This window comes from Phoenix dactylifera, chromosome 17 (genome assembly GCF_009389715.1).
Source record: "Phoenix dactylifera cultivar Barhee BC4 chromosome 17, palm_55x_up_171113_PBpolish2nd_filt_p, whole genome shotgun sequence".
In the NCBI taxonomy this organism is placed as follows: Eukaryota; Viridiplantae; Streptophyta; class Magnoliopsida; order Arecales; family Arecaceae; genus Phoenix; species Phoenix dactylifera.
This window is the reverse complement of record NC_052408.1, coordinates 11,337,597-11,355,487: the sequence shown is the minus strand read 5'-3', so window position 1 is coordinate 11,355,487 and position 17,891 is coordinate 11,337,597. Positions and strand designations below refer to the sequence as shown.

Below are 17,891 nucleotides of genomic sequence, written 5' to 3'. Positions count from 1 at the left end.
GTAAACTCGATCGCTTCTGATACATAATATCATCGCGTTGAAATCATTGTATCTTCTCATGCTGGAACCTATATATATGTGTGTGTGTGTGTGTGTGTGTGTGTGTGTGTGTGTGTATCCCTTACCTTATTAATAAAAAAGAGAGAGGAAAGTCTCTTAATAGTAATAATAGAACATGAATTATCTATTTTGTACCTAAAAATATCTAGCAGTACCCGGTGCTGAAAACTGAGGACCGGACGGAATTAATCCCACCACCAGTTCAACCAATTTTTTTTCTTCATTGCCATCTTAATACACTGATCAGATTTCCCATCCTGAAACAAAGCCAAAGAATTATATATATATATATATATACACCAACAAATAGATCAAGTGGCTTGCTTTTTACAATAGAGAATGGATTAACAAATACGTGACTCAAAACTTGGTGCAGTTCCTGGGCAAACCCGTGTGGTGGTCGACAACAAGAAGCTCCGCTTCGTTGCAGCTGATGACATCCTGCCGAAGCCTCGCGCCTGCTGCCTTGAGGCCCTTCAAGGAGACCGCTTGGTTGAACAAGTTGAGCACCGGCAACTTGGAAGCAGAAGGCAACTTCCCCGCTGGCAAGAGCCTCGTGAAATCTTCCTCTATCAACGGCACCTCAAAGTCTGCCTTGTCGTGCTTCACCGCATTATCCTTCGCCCTGATGTGCTCTCCGGGCTCCATGTGGTTGGTCGAGAAGCTTGCTTGGTTTGGGAAGTTCGGGTACAGGCTGACATACCCTCTCAAGTACATCATATCGATCAGGAACTTCTTCCACGAAGCTTGCCACCCATTAGTCCTCGATTTTGGAATCTGAACCGGGTTCCGCTTCGCATCCTCGGTGAACCTTGCGCTCATGTAAGCGTAGAATTCCCTCCAGTGCTTTGGGAAGAACACCGCCCCCCAGCTGCAAGGGAGCTGGTGGAGATATGGCGTGTTGGGGTGGATCTTCTTGAAGAACTCGGTTGCATTCCACCGGGGCCTTTCTTTTACCACCTCGATAAGGCGCGGAGTGTACAGAGAGATGGAAGAGAGCTCCGGCAGGGAGACATGGGGGTCATAGTGGTAGGCCAAGAGTGCGTACTTGATCCAAAGGTAGTAGTAAGGAGAGACCTCGATGTCATCTTCGAGCAGGAGTCCGAAGTCGTCATCAGAGGATGGGTAGAAGCTCTCGCTCACTGCTCGGATCAGCCCACCCCGGACGATACGCCTCCGTAAGAATTTGGGTCCCTGGGCCCATTCGAAGGATCCAACGACCTTGAGGGTTGCCTCATCAACCTTGCCGTCCATGTTGAGACTCAGAGGGACCTCATCCCCAACATAGTAGGCATTCTGGAGAGATCGAAGAAGCCTCTGGAGAGAAGATGCACGGTTTTGAGTGATGATGTTCACAGAGATGCGCATCCGGTTCCAATCTGCAGGACATGCATGCGAACTTAGCTGCTTAATTCCACCAAAAATTCTTACATCAAAATAAGAGAAGTGCTACAATCAGTCTATTGCGAGAAGTGCTCCTATATAGAGAGCTGCTATAAAACCATAATTCTGAAGCAGAATAGAAGGGCTAAGCATCTTTCGGTCACCTCATGCAATCATGAAAGTAGGGTAATAGAGCAGTGAATAATAGTGCCACAACTACAGATAATATGCATCGATTACTGAGAGAGCGTTTGAAATTAAAAAAAAAGAGAAAAGGAAAAAAAAGGAATGACGCATCTTGTGAAACTAGAATTATATGATGTTTCGGAAAAGACACAGTGTTTGGTGGTGCCTGAGTAGGAAAACAGCCGAGACAAGTTTGGAAGCAGAAAGGATGTGCTCAATGCTCAGAAATCAAGAACATCCGGTTTGTAAATAGTAGGAAAGGCTTCTATTGCTTTTTTATATTTTTTTCTTGCAAATTTTTTGTAAATACTTTTTGTAAACTCTCTTTTTTTAATAAAGGACGGGTAGCTTTGCCTCCCTCTTCATATATATATATAAAAAAAAGGAAATCAAGAACATCCGTTCTACCTCTATTCTGCATGCAGCAGAGCTAAAAAGCAAGGTTTAAAGCCTATAAGTTCTCATTTCAGTTCTATTTTGTTGGGCTTAATGCAATGTGAACTGTCCAGAGAGGAAGGAAGATTGCTCACTTTTCAATGCGGTTGGTTGCAAATCTGCCATCCAGAGGACCTTGGGAATTGCAGGCCGAGGCAGAAGAACCAGCGCAGTGCAATTTATACTCCTTTCAGCTGCCATCTTCAGTGCATTCTTGATATTTATATCGGCATCAGCAACGGTGATCAGCAGATTGGGGTTGTGAATTTTGACCAGTCCTTTCATGCTGGAGTAGACCGCTTGCAGCACTGGGACCTCTGATTTTGATGCTCCTGAAATTGCTCCAATCGCCAAATCAAAGATCCTGAACCGCCTTTCCTTGCAAACAGTCTTCGGCCACTTGAGAACAGTCGCAGCTTCTTCGCAGGGACAAAAGCTACCACCAGAGACAGCAATATAGGCCTTCCTGCCTACAGTGGAACGGAATTTTTCGAGAAGAGGGGCAAGGGCTCTCACTTCGTCAGGAGAATGAGCATAGAAAAGAGCATCGATCTTCTGAGGGTACATTGCTGCCCACTGAGTAACATAACCGGAAGAGAGGGCCCGCCACCACTGATCATCTCGGACCCGGACGATATCCTTGAAAATTACCGTGGTCTCCGAGACATACGCAAGCCTGTGCTCGCTGTCTCCCCTTGTTTCCTTGTCATTTGGATCGACAGGCAACACATATGAGCCTGCATTTCTGTACTTGTGAAGCTGATAGCTGCAATATTTTACAGGCAACATCAAATCAAGATCTACGTTTGTCAAAAATGTTTGCGACGATCATCAAAACGACCTAACAGGAATGAGCATGGCATCCAATCTATAAACGGCCATGATACGCACTTCACAAATGGTTGCTACCATGCAGTAATAACCAAAGGAAAGCAAACAGGTTGAAATTGCTGTTATGGTTCCGCAATAACAGCAATCGCGACATAACTAAGAACATGAGCAACGTGCTAGGCTTGGGAAATTTCTTGACGAAAAGAAATGAAGCACCAAATTATAGTAGAGGTAAAACTTAACCCGACTGCGTACCTGAGGTGCAGGTCTTCACCGGTCGTAAAGGTAAAGGGGGTCTCTACAAACAGTGTCTTAACAAGATCTGCAGATAGGAACCACGAGCTTGACAAGAAGTCCACCTGCACAATTCTTTCAACAGTGATGTCGTAGGCAGGATCAGGCAAATACAACCCTGCCTCCTTCGACTGGAACTTTCGGTAACTCGGAAATGTGAAGTCCTTCTGCCTGAAAGGTAGGATTCTTCCAATACTCCCCAAGACAGAATTCTTGTACTTCTCTGTCCCCCCTACGTGAGCCAAGATCTCTAGCATCTTCTTCCCAGGGATCACATCATCATCAAGAATATAAACAAAATCAGCTTCTGTCTGTAGGGCCAGTTGAAACCTTCCATAATACTTGAAATCATAGCTCGAACCGATGAAGCTAATCCTTGAGTTGTTGTAGCTCTGGACGATTCTCCTGAGCGAGAGCTCATTGGGACTTCCAAAAGAAAGGACCCAGGCATGATGGAACGGCAATGTCTGATTCAGCAGCGAATCAAGCTGAGAACACAGAGTTTTCCTCTTGAAATGGTTCAAAATTACGGTAATCTTCGGGATGTTCGGACCACGTGGACTCCATTTGGACTCCATCCTCATGAGTTCAGCAAGTGTTTCAGCTCCCGAGTTCTTTTTCTGAAATTCCAATACTTCATCGTAAAGCTCCCTCTTGAGCCTCAGCGTTAGCACGTCATCTGATTTCTTCTGCAAGAAATCGATTTGCTCATGCTCGCACACCGCAGAGGGGGAGACGATGATAGGGTTTTCTTGCACGCTCGAGAGCATGCGAGGCTGTACGATGAATTGTTTCCAGTGTTGAGCAATGCGACCGGCCCACGAGAAGTCCGGTTTGGCGCGTAGATCCAGAGAAGGGCTCATGTAGTAGAGAAGAATGGTAGCATATAGTACAAAGGCAAATTGAAGACAGGCGAGAGCGGAAACCAGGCGAGAAGTGCTGCAATTAGGAGCCCTCATCTTATTAACTTTTCCAGCAACATAATCGTTGATCATTCCTTCCAAGTAGTCCCCACTTCCCATACCTCGAAATAAACCCATCAGAGGAGTTCTAGCATAGAAGGAGATCCGAAGAAAAGCTTACATTCAGTCACACCAACAATTGCCAACTTTGAGATGCATGAAATGAAAGTCACTATATATATATATATATATATATATATATAATTCCTATCCAAACGAATATAATGAAACTTACCCAGACTTGCAGTTTCGAGCATAAACTGCGGAGAAATATACAATTCCAAGGGAAAAATGCAGAACCCGAAAGGCATTAATGAAAAGATAACCAAATATATGTAATGAATGATTTGTTAAACTTGGGTGTATGGAAAAGTAGAGAAGAGATGAAATTGGCCAACTGATCTGTCCTGATCTTCTGGCTGACGATAAGAAAGAGGATCAAAAATTTAGAAATTCCGAATCCGTATAAGTGACTGTATAGTCTTTGCTATTCCCATCTTACAATTTATTTATATCAGTGATCACTAATAAGGAACATAGGACAAACTTCTCCTCAAAAGGAAAAAGGAAGATGAAATACGAACATAGGATAAAGCCCTTGCGGCCTCGAGTGATTGGAAACAGGGAAACAGCTGGTGAATGAACCAAGGACGGCTTTCAAAAGTAAACGAGCGAGATGAAATCTTGCCTCGAAGACTGAAATAGCTACGGAAAGAGCTCAGAAGGCCAAGAGAGCAGCATGAAGGAGAGGGCGTGCGTGTGAGAGTTTGAGGAGCGATGGATCCTGTACCAAATGTTACATGCCTACGCGAATAGCCATATCACACATTAAAAACCTGAAAGCAAGGATTCAATGACATCAGTCGCAGGATTTCGTTCTCTTTCTCTTTCGTTTAAAGAAAAGCTAGTAGAGGTACGGGAAACACCACGAGAAGAGCAATCGGAGGTGGGTCACATGGGATGAGCCCTGAGTAAAAGAGTAACGAGGAAGGAGGCGTTGCTTTCACAGCTTCACGTACATCTGCCCATCCCCGACACCATTAAAAAGGCGGCTTCGGCGGCGAGGATCGGGGGGCGAAGCGACTTATAGAATGCCTCCCCCTTCCTTCTTTCCTTCTCTCCTGCACCAGCTCTCTCACGTATTGGGTGCTGTGCTCCGGCGTCAATCCAAATCCAACTCTTCTTTTCCTCTTATTCAAAATATTGCAAGACGTCCTTTCCCTTCTAATTTTTCTCGGTTCAATTTGAAAAATGCATCTCGAAATTAGATAGACCCCCACCCCAAAATAAAAATCGGAAAACTTGCGAAGATTTTAGATTAGAAGCAGCTTTAAATATTAAAAAAAATAAAAATCTAAAACATAGATTGTATATGGAAGAGGCATGCAGCTAAGTTACGGGACAGCGTGAAATATAAACAGCTGTGATTGAAATAGGTTTTAGAACATAGAGTCAAACCCTAAGAAGAGGAACCCCTTAACAAAACTGGATTGCCGGAATCCCCGGAACGCCTCGTGAAAGCCCCGATCCCAAGAACCCTAACTCGTAGAGCGCCAGAAGAATAGGTAATTGCCGAATCTTCCAACCAATCAAAGTTTGTCCTCTGTTCTCAAGCATGAGAGCACGTCGCCGTAAGGCCACCGCCACCGATGGATCTGAGGGCTTAAGTGGTGCTGCAGAGCTGAAAAATATTTCCATAAAGGCGGAGCCTTTTGAGGCCATTTAAATAGAGATCCCCAGAAATATGCTACCATTGACTTGCAATCTCTGTTATATACCATAAACTAGCAACAAATCTCTCTCTCTCTCTCTCTGTGGTAACTGGTAATGCCTTGCGCCGAACTTAGGCGAGTTGGGAGAGGGAGATTTGAATGGGGCTTTATTTTCTTTGTTACGGAGAAAGACTGGAAAAGAAGGTTTTGCTTTTCCCTTCATCTTTATCCAAAGTCAAATATCTTATTTTTAGGTGAGTTTCCATTAGAGTTGCAGAGATGCAGGCAAAAGCTACCTGCTAACAAGCCGAGTTGCTTGGGCTTGGCTCGAGTTCAGCCCGATAAAAGCTTGGCTCGAGCTCGGCTCGTTAGTCAAACGAGCCCGAGTCCAAGCACAAAATTAGGCTCGGTTAAACTCAAGCTCGAGCCCGAGCAGCTTACGAGTCCGTTTGGACTCGTGACTTAACCCTTTTTGAGTCCCCTCCCTCTCCTCTGAATAGTGCTTTCTCTTGCTCCGGATTTCGGCTCCCTGACTTGGATCTCAGCCGGTCTCGCCCAGATCAACCTCCTCTATGCCTCCCTCGACGACCTCCTCTAGATCCCCTAGGCCCAGGACCCTCTCCGCCACCCCGCCTCTGCCCCCTAGACCGACCGCCTCTTTGACGACTTCCTTCACTTCGCCGACTCTTATGGCTCCTTCCGATCCGCCCTCATGTCGCTCAGACAAACCCAGTCCGAGCTCCACACCGCGATCCGTCGCTGCGACGAGGCCCGCCTCACATCCGCCCTCCGGTTCCAGAAAAGAATCGAGAGAGATCTCGCCAGATCTAGGCACCATCCTTTTCTCCACCCGTCTTCCACCTGCCTCTCTCGCCTCCATCCACCTCTCCCACTTCTACTGTAGGACCGAGGACATCTCAGAAGCAAGAGAAAGCTGGAGAGAGCGAGATGGTAGTCAACGCTCAACGTCGATCGACTCACCAAAACCTCGTCTTAGATATTGTTGCAATATGCCTCCTCATGTCGGGAGTCATCGCGAACTCGGAGAGCCAATTATTTTTTTAGTATGGTCCATTGAGTGAATCCAAACTTATTTTAACCAATGTTTGAATTTAGAGAGGGGGGGGGGGTATCTCGTATTTAGAAACTAGTTTAGCTTAGAAGGAGAAAAAGACAAAAAAAATAATAAATTTTTTTTTATAAAAATAAGATTTCCATATTTTATAAGAAAAAATTTATAATAGATATGGAATAATCTAATTTCTACTTTATAGAATTTAAAAATACTCTTAAACTTTTAGATAGAATACAATAAATTCTTTTTTTTTATTAAGATTATGACATATATATTTTTACATATTTTTTAAAAAAACTAGATGCTCAACTAAAAATAAGCATTCTAAAATGTGGCGCATTTTCATGATCAACCAAATATACGAAAACTAATTTTTCATGCATAAGCTTCTCCAAAAAAAATTAATGAAAAGAAAATTCTTTCCACAAATTAAATGATTCGTAGATGTGCGGATGGCTTCTTTAAGCAAGAGGGAGGAGGAATTTTGATTTTCGGATTACATTTTTTTTTGAACCTTCTTCTCCCTTTAGACTTTTTTTCTATATTCTTCTTCCACTACGATTGGATTTTTTGATGCTTGTTCCAGAATTATACTTTTGATCTACATCGAAATATGTACGATTCTACATTATACTTAGATACACGATTTAATTATATCCGCTCCAAAAGAAGAAATCTTATTTTCTGGTAGTAAAACTAAAAAGTAAAATAATAATTTAAAAATTTTAAAAAAAGATTAGTTGAAGAATTTGAAACTAGAAAAACTCTAATTAAAAAAAAACATAAAGTCAAAGGCAACTGTCATAGATGTAGAAAATTTGATTATAAAATTTATGATTGTTAGCTAAACTCAAACAATCTAATGTTGCATTCTTAACTTCAAAACATAGGAGAGAGAAGTGAACTGATACTTGGGCTCTCACTATTTCTATTATTTTTTTTGGTACACCGGCGTCTAACTACACTGAGATGTGAGTACGCTATGAACATTCGGAATGCAAAACACGGTCTAGGCCATACGGAATGGGGTCAATGCCATCCCATAAGAAGGCCTCGGAGTGATGTATTGCAAATGAGGCGATCCAATCCTCCGTACTGTTCGCCTTCCGAAATACATGTGCGATCCAAAATGAGCCGAGACTCTTCAGAAGGTGGCGTACATCCCAGGCTAGTAGCTGTAGATTTGACATGTTATGCTCGCTCCTGATCCAATCAATTATTGTGGCTGAATCGCCCTCTAAGAGTATTCGTGGAACTTCTAAGTGCATTCTAGCATAAATGAGGCCCTCCCACGCTGTGCGCACCTTCGCCGCTAGGATAGACTCATCAAATATGCATCGTCCTCCTGCCGCAATCAGCCTAAGATCCTAGTCTATGATTATAAAGTCCATACCACATCTGTTGCCATCCTCCGAGATACTTAGGCTCTCACTACTTCTATTATTGATGCCAATTATCTTGATAGCCTACATGCATATATTTCTGCTTCTTCGCGTGCATTAGACATTGATCTTATTCATGATTGGATTATTGATTTTGGGTATCTTAATCATCTTACTTGTTACAAACAGATATTTGATTCTCTATATAATCATACTGTTTTTGATGCTATTACTATTGATGATGATTTACTTTATCCTATCAAAAGCATTGAAGATTTATCTCTTACATCATCTTTTGGTTCTTCTATTTCTGTAAATAATATTTATTATATGCCTAGTATGAAAAAAAACTAATTTTCGAGTCACAAAAAATCATGGATAGAGTGTATTTGTTTTATTTGGGCATAAAATTATGAAGATTCTTGGAAAGCTTATTACTCAGTATAGAAAAGCGAACAAGCTTTATGTTATATCTACTGTAAATTATTATATGGATAGGAACCCTAAGCGTAATACAACTAATTCGTAGCATGACAGATTGACCCATATGAATTCTGACAGACTTTAAGATATGTAGAAAAAAATAAGCTTCCCAAAATGAAAGTGAATGCTAGTACTATCTACGCTGGATGTCAATTTGAAAAGATGCATAAGCTATCTTTAAAGAGAACAGAACAAAATCTTCTCAGCCGCTACAGTTGATACATGCAAATCTCACTAAAAAGATTAGTATTCCATCTTTCATTGATTTGAGGTATGCGCTTATCTTTATTGATGATTTCTTTAGATAGGCTTATTTTTATTTTATCAAAGAAAATTATAAATGTTTGAAAATTTTTTGTTAATTTAAAAATTTGATTGAAAATCTCTTTGAATTAAAAATTGACTGCATAAGAACCAATAGTGGTGGTGAATATGTTTCAAAAAAAAATTCTTGAACTAGAACGTGATTCTACCATTTATAGATAGGTTGTTGGTTTTTTGATTTATTTGACCATCAGGAAGCTAGATATTTTCAATGCACTTGGCATTGTTAGCCAATGTATGCAGAGTCCCGGGTAGCAATGCCTCCCATCTACCAAAAAGAAAGAAAGAAAGAGGTGCTTGTGGAAATGACAGAATGATAGGGATCTGTTGGGGGAAAAACCCCAAGTCATACCGCCACGGAGGCGCTCGGCTAGAGAACGCCGACCGGAAAGGCGCTCGACTAAAGGACGCCGACCAGAGAGAGCGCCAAGAGGCGCCCAACCAAAATAACCAAGTAGGGATGCTCGGCTAGAAAGAGCCGACCAGAAGACGCCGACCAGAGAAGCGCTCGAACTAGGAAGCGCCGACCAGAGACAGCGCCAAATAGAGGCGCTCGGCTAGAAGGTGCTCGCCCAAAAGGCGTCGACCAGAAGTACTAGAAGCAACCCCGCCACAGGGCGCCCCATTGGGCGACCAGCTCGGCTCGGCACCCCTGCCGAGCCGATTGCCTTGACCAAATATTCAACCCCTACCTAACCCCCTGAGGGACTTGACAACTCCACTACAACCTGCCGCTATCTCCAAGCCGTCAAGGCATAAGATCTCCGCAGGTATTTGGCACGACCTGCCATTAATGCATGAGACCCCCTCAAGTCTCCGATGCGCTCAGTCATTTAATGAACACGGCTCAAGACGATCTCCGGATCACTGAACCATCAAAGCGTATGGCTCTCCCTGACCGCCGGTTCATTCGGTAATAAATGCACTTACCATCCACGGACCCCAGGCCCACCACAGCCGGCGGTTCAACCACTCCAACAGGTCCGATCGACCGTGACAACTCCCTGATTCCGGTCCGATTCGGTCCCGTTCTCCACTACGCCATTAATGGGCCAAATCGTGCCCAATTATTACAAAAGAGGACAAACCTCCTGTCACCTCCCAGGTAACAAAAATCCTTCTATAAAAGAAAACCTGGGGGGAAAAGGAGGGGGGCCGGGACAGAACCCTCCTGGACCGGGTGAAAAGAAGCAAACAGCACAGACACAATTGAGGATATCATCCTCTTCATCTTCTTCAAATATTCTTGTTGTCTTCTCCAGATACTCTCTCCCTTGCTCTCTCCACATATCTGCCCCCTCTGACTTAAGCATCGGAGGGCCGGCGCCGGGGAGCCCGGCCACCGGCTTTTTGCAGGCCTTGCGCCCCCCAGGAGGACGCCACCAGCCGGCGCACCGTCGACCACCGTTCCTGCGGCGGACTTACACCCCTCCAGGAGGACGTCACCAGTCGGCGCGCCGCCGACCACCGTCCCTACAGCGGAGCTCCTCCTTTTCCGGCTTCGCGGCGGCCCCCGGGTCCAATTTCCAGCAACAGGATCAATAAGTGGACAAGAGATTTAGCTAAGTGAATCTCAAGAGAGAATCTCAAGTGCCTCAATGGTGGAGCAACTTGATAACTTTGGCTTAGTGACTAATTGGTTAATTATGTATCGCCAGATCATATATTATATACTAGTGAATATTATTGATGTGGGGTCGGAACCCCGACACCAGCCCGCACACCGGACGAGCAGGGAAAGCATCCGCGTCCTCCCCGAGGTATTGTCCGCTCTGGGATTGCCGCTTCGGGTCTGCGGGAGGTCGCCCAGGGCCGTGGCCCAATGACAGTCCCGAGCCCTGCCGGCGCGGGGGTCCGCGGAGGTACTACCCCTACCCTCACGGTTTTGTCCTACAAAAGGGCCCTCGGTGAGAAGAGGTGTTTGCACCCCCCATTTAAGGCACAGACCTTTCCGCTGATTATCCGATGTGGGACTAAACTGGGAACCCCATCCCACAATACAGCCCCCCCAGCGGGAAGGTCCGTGCGTGGCCGGGGCCCTTCCTCTAGCGCCATCTGATGTGGGGTCGGAACCCCGACACCAGCCCGCACACCGGACGAGCAGGGAAAGCATCCGCGTCCTCCCCGAGGTATTGTCCGCTCTGGGATTGCCGCTTCGGGTCTGCGGGAGGTCGCCCAGGGCCATGGCCCAATGACAGTCCCGAGCCCTGCCGGCGCGGGGGTCCGCGGAGGTACTACCCCTACCCTCACGGTTTTGTCCTACAAAAGGGCCCTCGGTGAGAAGAGGTGTTTGCACCTTCCATTTAAGGCACAGACCTTTCCGCTGATTATCCGATGTGGGACTAAACTGGGAACCCCATCCCACATCGGATAATCAGCGGAAAGGTCTGTGCCTTAAATGGAAGGTGCAAACACCTCTTCTCACCGAGGGCCCCTCTACGGAGGGACAAAACCGTGAGGGACGCCTAAGCCTGCCCGTACGAGCTTCGCGCCTGCGGGTGGGTGTGCACCCCGTGCGAGCTTCGCGCCAGCGGGGCCCAAAGCGGACAATACCATATTCGCTCTGAGCTGAGCTGCTCCAGCACTCTCTCATGACCGAGGGCCCTTTTGTAGGACAAAACCGTGAGGGTAGGGGTAGTACCTCCGCGGACCCCCGCGCCGGCAGGGCTCGGGACTGTCATTGGGCTCCGGCCCTGGGCGACCTCCCGCAGACCCGAAGCGGCAATCCCAGAGCGGACAATACCTCGGGGAGGACGCGGATGCTTTCCCTGCTCGTCCGGTGTGCGGGCTGGTGTCGGGGTTCCGACCCCACATCAATTATATTTTAGAAACTGTATATTAATTTATCCGAAAATATGCATTGGTTGTTAAATGATTAGTCTTACTTGATGTGTATCGCCTGATATTATAATATGTAGCGATAAAAAATATTTTCTAAAAATAAAGAAGAAAGGGGATGCCAATTTTTTTTTTAAAAAATGATGGAATTGATAATAAAAGAAAACTTTTGACTTTTTGAGATGGGCACTGAGAAATAGAAAGCTTGCTCCAAATCTTTTTGTCCAATGCAATTTTGGTTCATGCGTTAAGGTAGGTCGCTTTGCGCTACCTTGGCTTGCTGTGGGTGCACGGTGGAATGGTGCCTAAAAAGAATTAGTAAACCCGGACCCGGAGGTACGGCACGTGTTTCGGAGACCCTTTGTCAAGGTCCACTGGTCCAGGCAGGCACTGGGGCCGCCACCAGGGTCCAGGAGTTCACATCCAACCACTTCTTCTTAACGGCGCGGCCCAGACGCATCCTCTTGTGTCGTACTGCGAATCTGGACTCAGGATGCCAGCTGGTTAGGCGGAAGTATAGCAAGCCGTTCATGACGCACTGATGCGACGGCCGGGTCACCGAGCGGTGCGCACGCCCGCGAGAAGGTCGAGCGCCGTTGCAGGAGAACCATATGATTGTCCCGTGCAGCGTGCATGGCCCTATACTCTAGGCTTGTACGTAATCAGATCGTTTACTTCGCACACGTACGATTTCTGCGATCTGAAGCCATCACATGCGGGGCCCAACGCCCGCTAAAGCTAGACCAAAGCCTGCAAGACGATGGCCGATTAGCATGCAAAGTTAAGTTTGGCTTGGCGCGGCAGGAAGGCACCCGCAAGACGACAACGAAGAGTGGATGAAGAGGTCAGCAAGCGAGCACAGAATCGCGTAACTTCGGCGCCTCCCTGCTTGACAAATGACAATGAACCAACCTATTTGTCTAGGACCTACCGGCCACTAAAACAACTCCATCGAAAATCCCAAATTTGACAGAAAAAGATTCTGATGATGGGGGATGCATTATCTTAATGAGCTCGATCCTGCTTTTAGCCCCCCTGCATCTCTCAAATTGCTGGCATGACTTGGATTTTATCTGTGAATCCCAAACAAAACAAAACAAAAAATCGTCCAAAAAAACAACTTAGTTTTCTTTTTATATAATTTTTTTTAATAGCTTCAGGAATATCTTGCAGCAGCATCTTTTTCTTTTTATATCCGCACAAACAGAAATAAGAAAAGAAACCCGCTAGGAAATGTAAATGTATAGCTGGCTAGCATAATAAGCACATTGTAATGCCTTCTGATCCGTTTAATATATATGTAGTATTTACACCATCCACCTACTTGAGGACAGCTAGCTGCACATGCTTGTGTTTTCTCTCACATTAGCATAGGACGTTTTCTTTTCTTTTCTTTGCTTCTTTTTTTTTTACCTCTCTCTCTCTAACCCTCTCTCTCCTTATTTCCCCCCACGCGGGGACAAGGAGCCCTTAATTCACCAGCTTCATGGGCACGGCGGACGGATCCGGTAACAGTCAGCCGGACCGAGCCGAATTCGAGCCGTCGCCGCTGCTCTCGGCTCCCCCGGCCAGCGGAAAGTTGAGAAGAGCGCGCGAGCCGCGCATCTTGTAAGCGGCTCGATCGTACGCCAGCGCCGCCTCCTCGGCCGTCTCGAAGGTTCCGAGCCAGACCCTGGCGCCGCGGCGCGCCGAGTCTCGGATCTCCGCCGCGAACTTCCCCCACGGCCTCTCCCTCACCCCGCGGTAGCGCCTCCTCTTCCTGCCCTCAACCACCGGCGCAAGTCGAGCCGGAGCCATCACCGGCGGCTCCACCGCCTCCCTCAAGATCCCGTACAGGACCATGTCGTCCGAGTCGTTCTCGTCCAGCGGCAGACGGGGGCTTGATCCGCCGTCCGATCTAACAGGATCTTCTGACGGTGTACGGGACGGGAGAGTGTCGACGCTACGCCCGTCAGCGGAGTCGGAGCCGTCGGATCTGCGGCGCTTGGCCGGGGCGTCGGTGAGGGTCGAGGAGTTGGGCGCGCACGGATCGGACGGCTGCGATCGGTTCTCGCGGTGGAGGTGGAGGCGGCTCAGGTCCAGCGCCGGTTCCATCGATCGGCGGTTCGTTTTTATTTCTCTCTCTCCTTTTTTTCGCCCTAATGGCGGGCGGGCGGGCGGGCGGGCGGCATCTTATAGGGCAGGAACGGCGCACGTCGCGGGGCTTCCCGTTGAGTAATCAAACCTCGTGCTTGGTTCAATGATGGTAGCGTCCGGCAGCGTCTACTCTGGATGGAAGTTACCCTCATGTCCCTCGGCCGTCGCTAATATGCCAATATCTCAAAATGGCATATAGGCCCCTCAATAATAGTTGTACCAAATAGAGTAATATCTGAAACTAATTTTTTTCGTGGATTGATGAGATTTGTTATGTGATTTTTTTATATAAATTTGGTATATTTTTTTTTTTACTCTTTAAATGTTTGATATATTGTCTGTATAAATATTGCTTCTTATTAATTTTATAATTTGACTTAATTTATTCCGTAATATTTCTATTTTGGTCCCAACAAATGTGGCTATCTAGAATTTAATTTTTTTTCAAAATTACTTGCTCGATGTTCATCTAGCATGGAAGGCGGGCTTTATGCTATATCACTGGTAAAGGATATTACCGTCTTCTTCCCAGCAGTTCCCGCAGGGTGATCCGTTAATCAATCAGAGAGGGAGCGCTCGGTAATTTTGCGGCTGTTGTCCAACAACCATCAACAACGCCACGCTTACGATGGCCAAAAGCTGAGAGCGATGGTATCGAGCTGGTCATGGTCGAGTAAGACGCGTCGACAGCAGCGTGATTCGGGCATCCCGGACCCTCAGTGGATGCGCAGAAGGAGCTGGAGCACCAAATAGCCTTTCTAACAAAATAATCAGCGACTTTTGCTCCTCAGTTCATGGCCAAAAAGGTCGTGCACGTACGGCTCCAGGAAGATACTATTAATGTACGCGTTCTAGTTCCCTACAGGCTCTGGAAGGCTGCACGCTGCAACTCCGAGACAGAGAAGGTGGTGCCTGTGTAGACCCTTTTATTATTATTATTATTATTATTATTATTATTATTATTATTATTATTATTATTATTATTATTATTATTTATTATTATTATTATTATTATTTAATAATGAAACGGACATTTCATACACAGATACAAATACATTCAATATAATTGACAAACAAAATGTAATAAACATCTCACCTTTCCCAACCTACAGAGTGCCTCCTGAGTGGCTCGCTGCATATGCCGCCATCCGATCCGCCGCCCCGAGTGACCAACCTTATTCGGACATCTTGGGAACACAAGCTTGAAACATATTATTATTATTATTGTTGCTGGAAATTGGACCCGGGGGCCGCCGTGAAGCCGGGGAAGGAGGAGCTCCGCTGCTGTAGGAGGCGGGCGGCGGTGCGCCGGCTGGCTGCGTCCTCCGCCGCGGGGGGTGTGCAAGTCCTGCAAGGAAAACCGGTGGCCGGGCTCCCCGGCGCCGGCCCTCCGATGCCTAAGTCAGAGGGGGGCTTAACTTTGAAGAAGAGAGAGGGATTGTATGTGGAAGTCCGAAATAATCCCCTTGGGAGGAAGAGGCCTCTCCCCTCTTAGAGGGAGAAGCTCCCCTTTTATAGGGAGGGTGACCGGATTACCTATGATGTGACTGGGCAAAATTAATGGGTTACCGTCACTGTCAAGGAGCTGTCACGATTGATCGGACCCGTTAGGGTGGTTCAACCGCCGGCCGTGGTGGGCCTGGGGTCCGTAGATGACAGGTGCATTGATTACTGAGTGAACCGGTGGTCAGAAAGAGCCGTACGCTTTGATGGTTCAGTGATCCGAAGATCATCTTGAGCCGTGTTCATTTAATGACTGAGTGCATTGGAGGCCTGAGGGGGTCTCATGCATTAATGATAGGGTGTGCCGAATGCCTGCGGAGATCTTGTGCCTTAATGACTTGGGGATGGTGGCAGATTGAAGTGGAGTCATATATTTAGTTGTCAGATCCTTTGGAGGGTTAGGCGGAGATTGGATATTTGGCTAAGGCATGGGCTCGGCGGGGTTGCCTTTCTGGTCGGCGCTCTCTGGTCTCGGCCTTCTGTGCTCGGCCTTCTGTGCTCGGCAGCCTTTTGTGCTCGGCCTGCTGTGCTCGGCTCGCTGTGCTCGGCAGCCTGCTGTGCTCGGCTCGCTGTGCTCGGCTCGGCCTATGAGCTCGATCACTTAGAAGAGCCCGATCACTTGATGAGCTTGAGAGCGGAAGAGCTCGATCACTTGGATGAGCCGAAGAGCCCGATCACTTGGATGAGCTCGATCTTGCTGACGGATTTGGGTGCTATAATTGCATTTGTGGGGTGGTCCATTTTACCACCAACACTACCTCCCGACTTCCGAGTTCGAGCTGCTTTTTGGCTCGGACAAAGGAAGTAGTCCAGTCGTCGATCATCCTGTAATATAGCCAAATATGTATAAAGATGTACGTGCCAAGTAGGGTGTACCTCTCATGCAGTTGGAGTTAAGTGCTCCAGGTTGACTCAGCGGCCTTCTTTGGCTTGTCGTAGGAGGCGTCGAATGGCGTTGAAAGGCGTCGAATGGCGTCGAATGTCGTCGAATGGCGTCGAAGTGTCGTCGAATGGCGTCGAAGTGTCGTCGAATGGCGTCGAATGGCGTCGAATGTCGTCGAATGGCGTCGAATCGGCGTCGAATGGCGTCGAATGGCGTCGAATGTCGTCGAATGGCGTCGAATGTCGTCGAATGGCGTCGAATGTCGTCGAATCGGCGTCCCGAGCTTAGCTAGAGCATCATTGGAGACGCATACAGGAGACGGACCTCGTCCGTTGGCGATCGTGCGCCCTATTCGGGGCGACGTTGGTCGTTTTTTGGATTCTCCGACCTGGAAATAGATAAAATATTGAAATTATTTGAAGCCAAAGTGGCGTTCTGTACCTTTTGGAGATATTTCAATGGCTTCCGAGCTTCGAAGTCCCTTAAGACTTAGCTTGGCACTAGCTTTCTTTGGCTCGATTTTCTGGGGGAGGTGTTCTGCATTCGGGCTTCGGAGCTTGGCAGCCTTCTGAGCTCGTCGGCCTTCTGGACCATGAAAGGATTTAGCTTCATAGTACTTTCTTGGGGTAGAATCTCCTATGAATCTAGCCAGAGGAGCGCTCATCCTTTGGAAGGCATACAAAATAAGGTATCAGCCGAGCTTTCATGATGTACTAAAATCCTTTTTTTAAAACCTTGCAATGATGAGGGAAATAGCTACAGCGTCGTCATAAAGAGGGCTCAACACCCTTTTGGTCTTCATCAGAAAAGGAGATGTGACTTTCACAGAGCACGGATGCTTTGAGGAAGCTCTTTTCTCCGAGCTCGGAGCTTCTGGTACCTCTAGTTGCCCGCCCTCTGATGGTATTGATGATGCCCGTGAGAGGTCAGTGGTCATTCTGCTCCTTATGAGGCACTGGATTTTGTTCCTCGGGCTCTCTCCTGTAGGCATGATCACGGACAAAATAACTCAACCGACCTCGGCGGACAAGTGCCTCGATCTCATCACGAAGCTCGTAGCAATCCTCCGTATCATGGCCGCGATCTCGGTGGAAGCGGCAGTACTTTTTCGAGTGCTTCCGCGACTCTGTCGGACGCATTCTCAATGGAGGTCAGAGGTAGCCCCGACCCTCAATCTCCATGAGGATTTCTGCTCGGGTGGATGTGAGAGGAGTGTACGTCTGGAATTTTTGGAGGGGAGACCTCGGGCGAGCTAGGCTCTTGGGCCAAGGAGGCTCTTTCTCATGCCAGGGGAATCTGCTACTTGGTTGGGAGTGCTCCTGGTGCTTCTTCTGCATCTTGGCAGGTCGTTCGGCTTCCTCCCGCCGAGAGGCCATGGCTTCCTCAGCCTTGGCGTACTTGCGA

General features: G+C 47.1%; 2 protein-coding genes across 3 annotated transcripts; both read right to left on the bottom strand.

Annotated features, from left to right (window-relative positions):
* Positions 1–259: 259 nt before the first annotated feature.
* Positions 260–6,040, bottom strand: LOC103718255. Of its 2 annotated transcripts, none has more exons than XM_039115026.1 (4): positions 5,081–6,040; positions 3,151–4,987; positions 2,160–2,830; positions 260–1,439 (listed from the first exon to the last, which is right to left on the bottom strand). In XM_039115026.1, exons 2-4 carry the CDS (start codon positions 4,227–4,229, stop codon positions 421–423), a joined length of 2,769 nt encoding a protein of 922 aa, XP_038970954.1. In that variant the 5' UTR covers positions 4,230–4,987; positions 5,081–6,040; the 3' UTR covers positions 260–420. The 2 variants fall into 2 exon arrangements, with proteins under 2 accessions (XP_038970954.1, XP_008805206.1); XM_008806984.4 differs by having other exon boundaries at positions 3,151–4,239; positions 5,610–6,040.
* A 7,152-nt stretch (positions 6,041–13,192) lies between these two features.
* Positions 13,193–14,425, bottom strand: LOC103718256 (pathogenesis-related genes transcriptional activator PTI5-like). Its single transcript, XM_008806985.4, has one exon. The coding sequence runs from the start codon at positions 14,057–14,059 to the stop codon at positions 13,481–13,483; it is 579 nt and encodes a 192-aa protein (XP_008805207.1). The 5' UTR covers positions 14,060–14,425; the 3' UTR covers positions 13,193–13,480.
* Between the last annotated feature and the right edge of the window lie 3,466 nt (positions 14,426–17,891).

Bases quoted from the DNA above. Each gene is read 5' to 3' on its own strand.
- LOC103718255 (XM_039115026.1), bottom strand. From the start codon at position 4,229: ATGGGTTTATTTCGAGGTATGGGAAGTGGGGACTACTTGGAAGGAATG. The intron at 2,831-3,150 runs GTACGCAGTCGG...AAAATATTGCAG, and splicing joins GGTGAAGACCTGCACCTCAG to CTATCAGCTTCACAAGTACA. The intron at 1,440-2,159 runs GTGAGCAATCTT...CATGTCCTGCAG, and splicing joins GCAACCAACCGCATTGAAAA to ATTGGAACCGGATGCGCATC.
- LOC103718256 (XM_008806985.4), bottom strand. From the start codon at position 14,059: ATGGAACCGGCGCTGGACCTGAGCCGCCTCCACCTCCACCGCGAGAAC.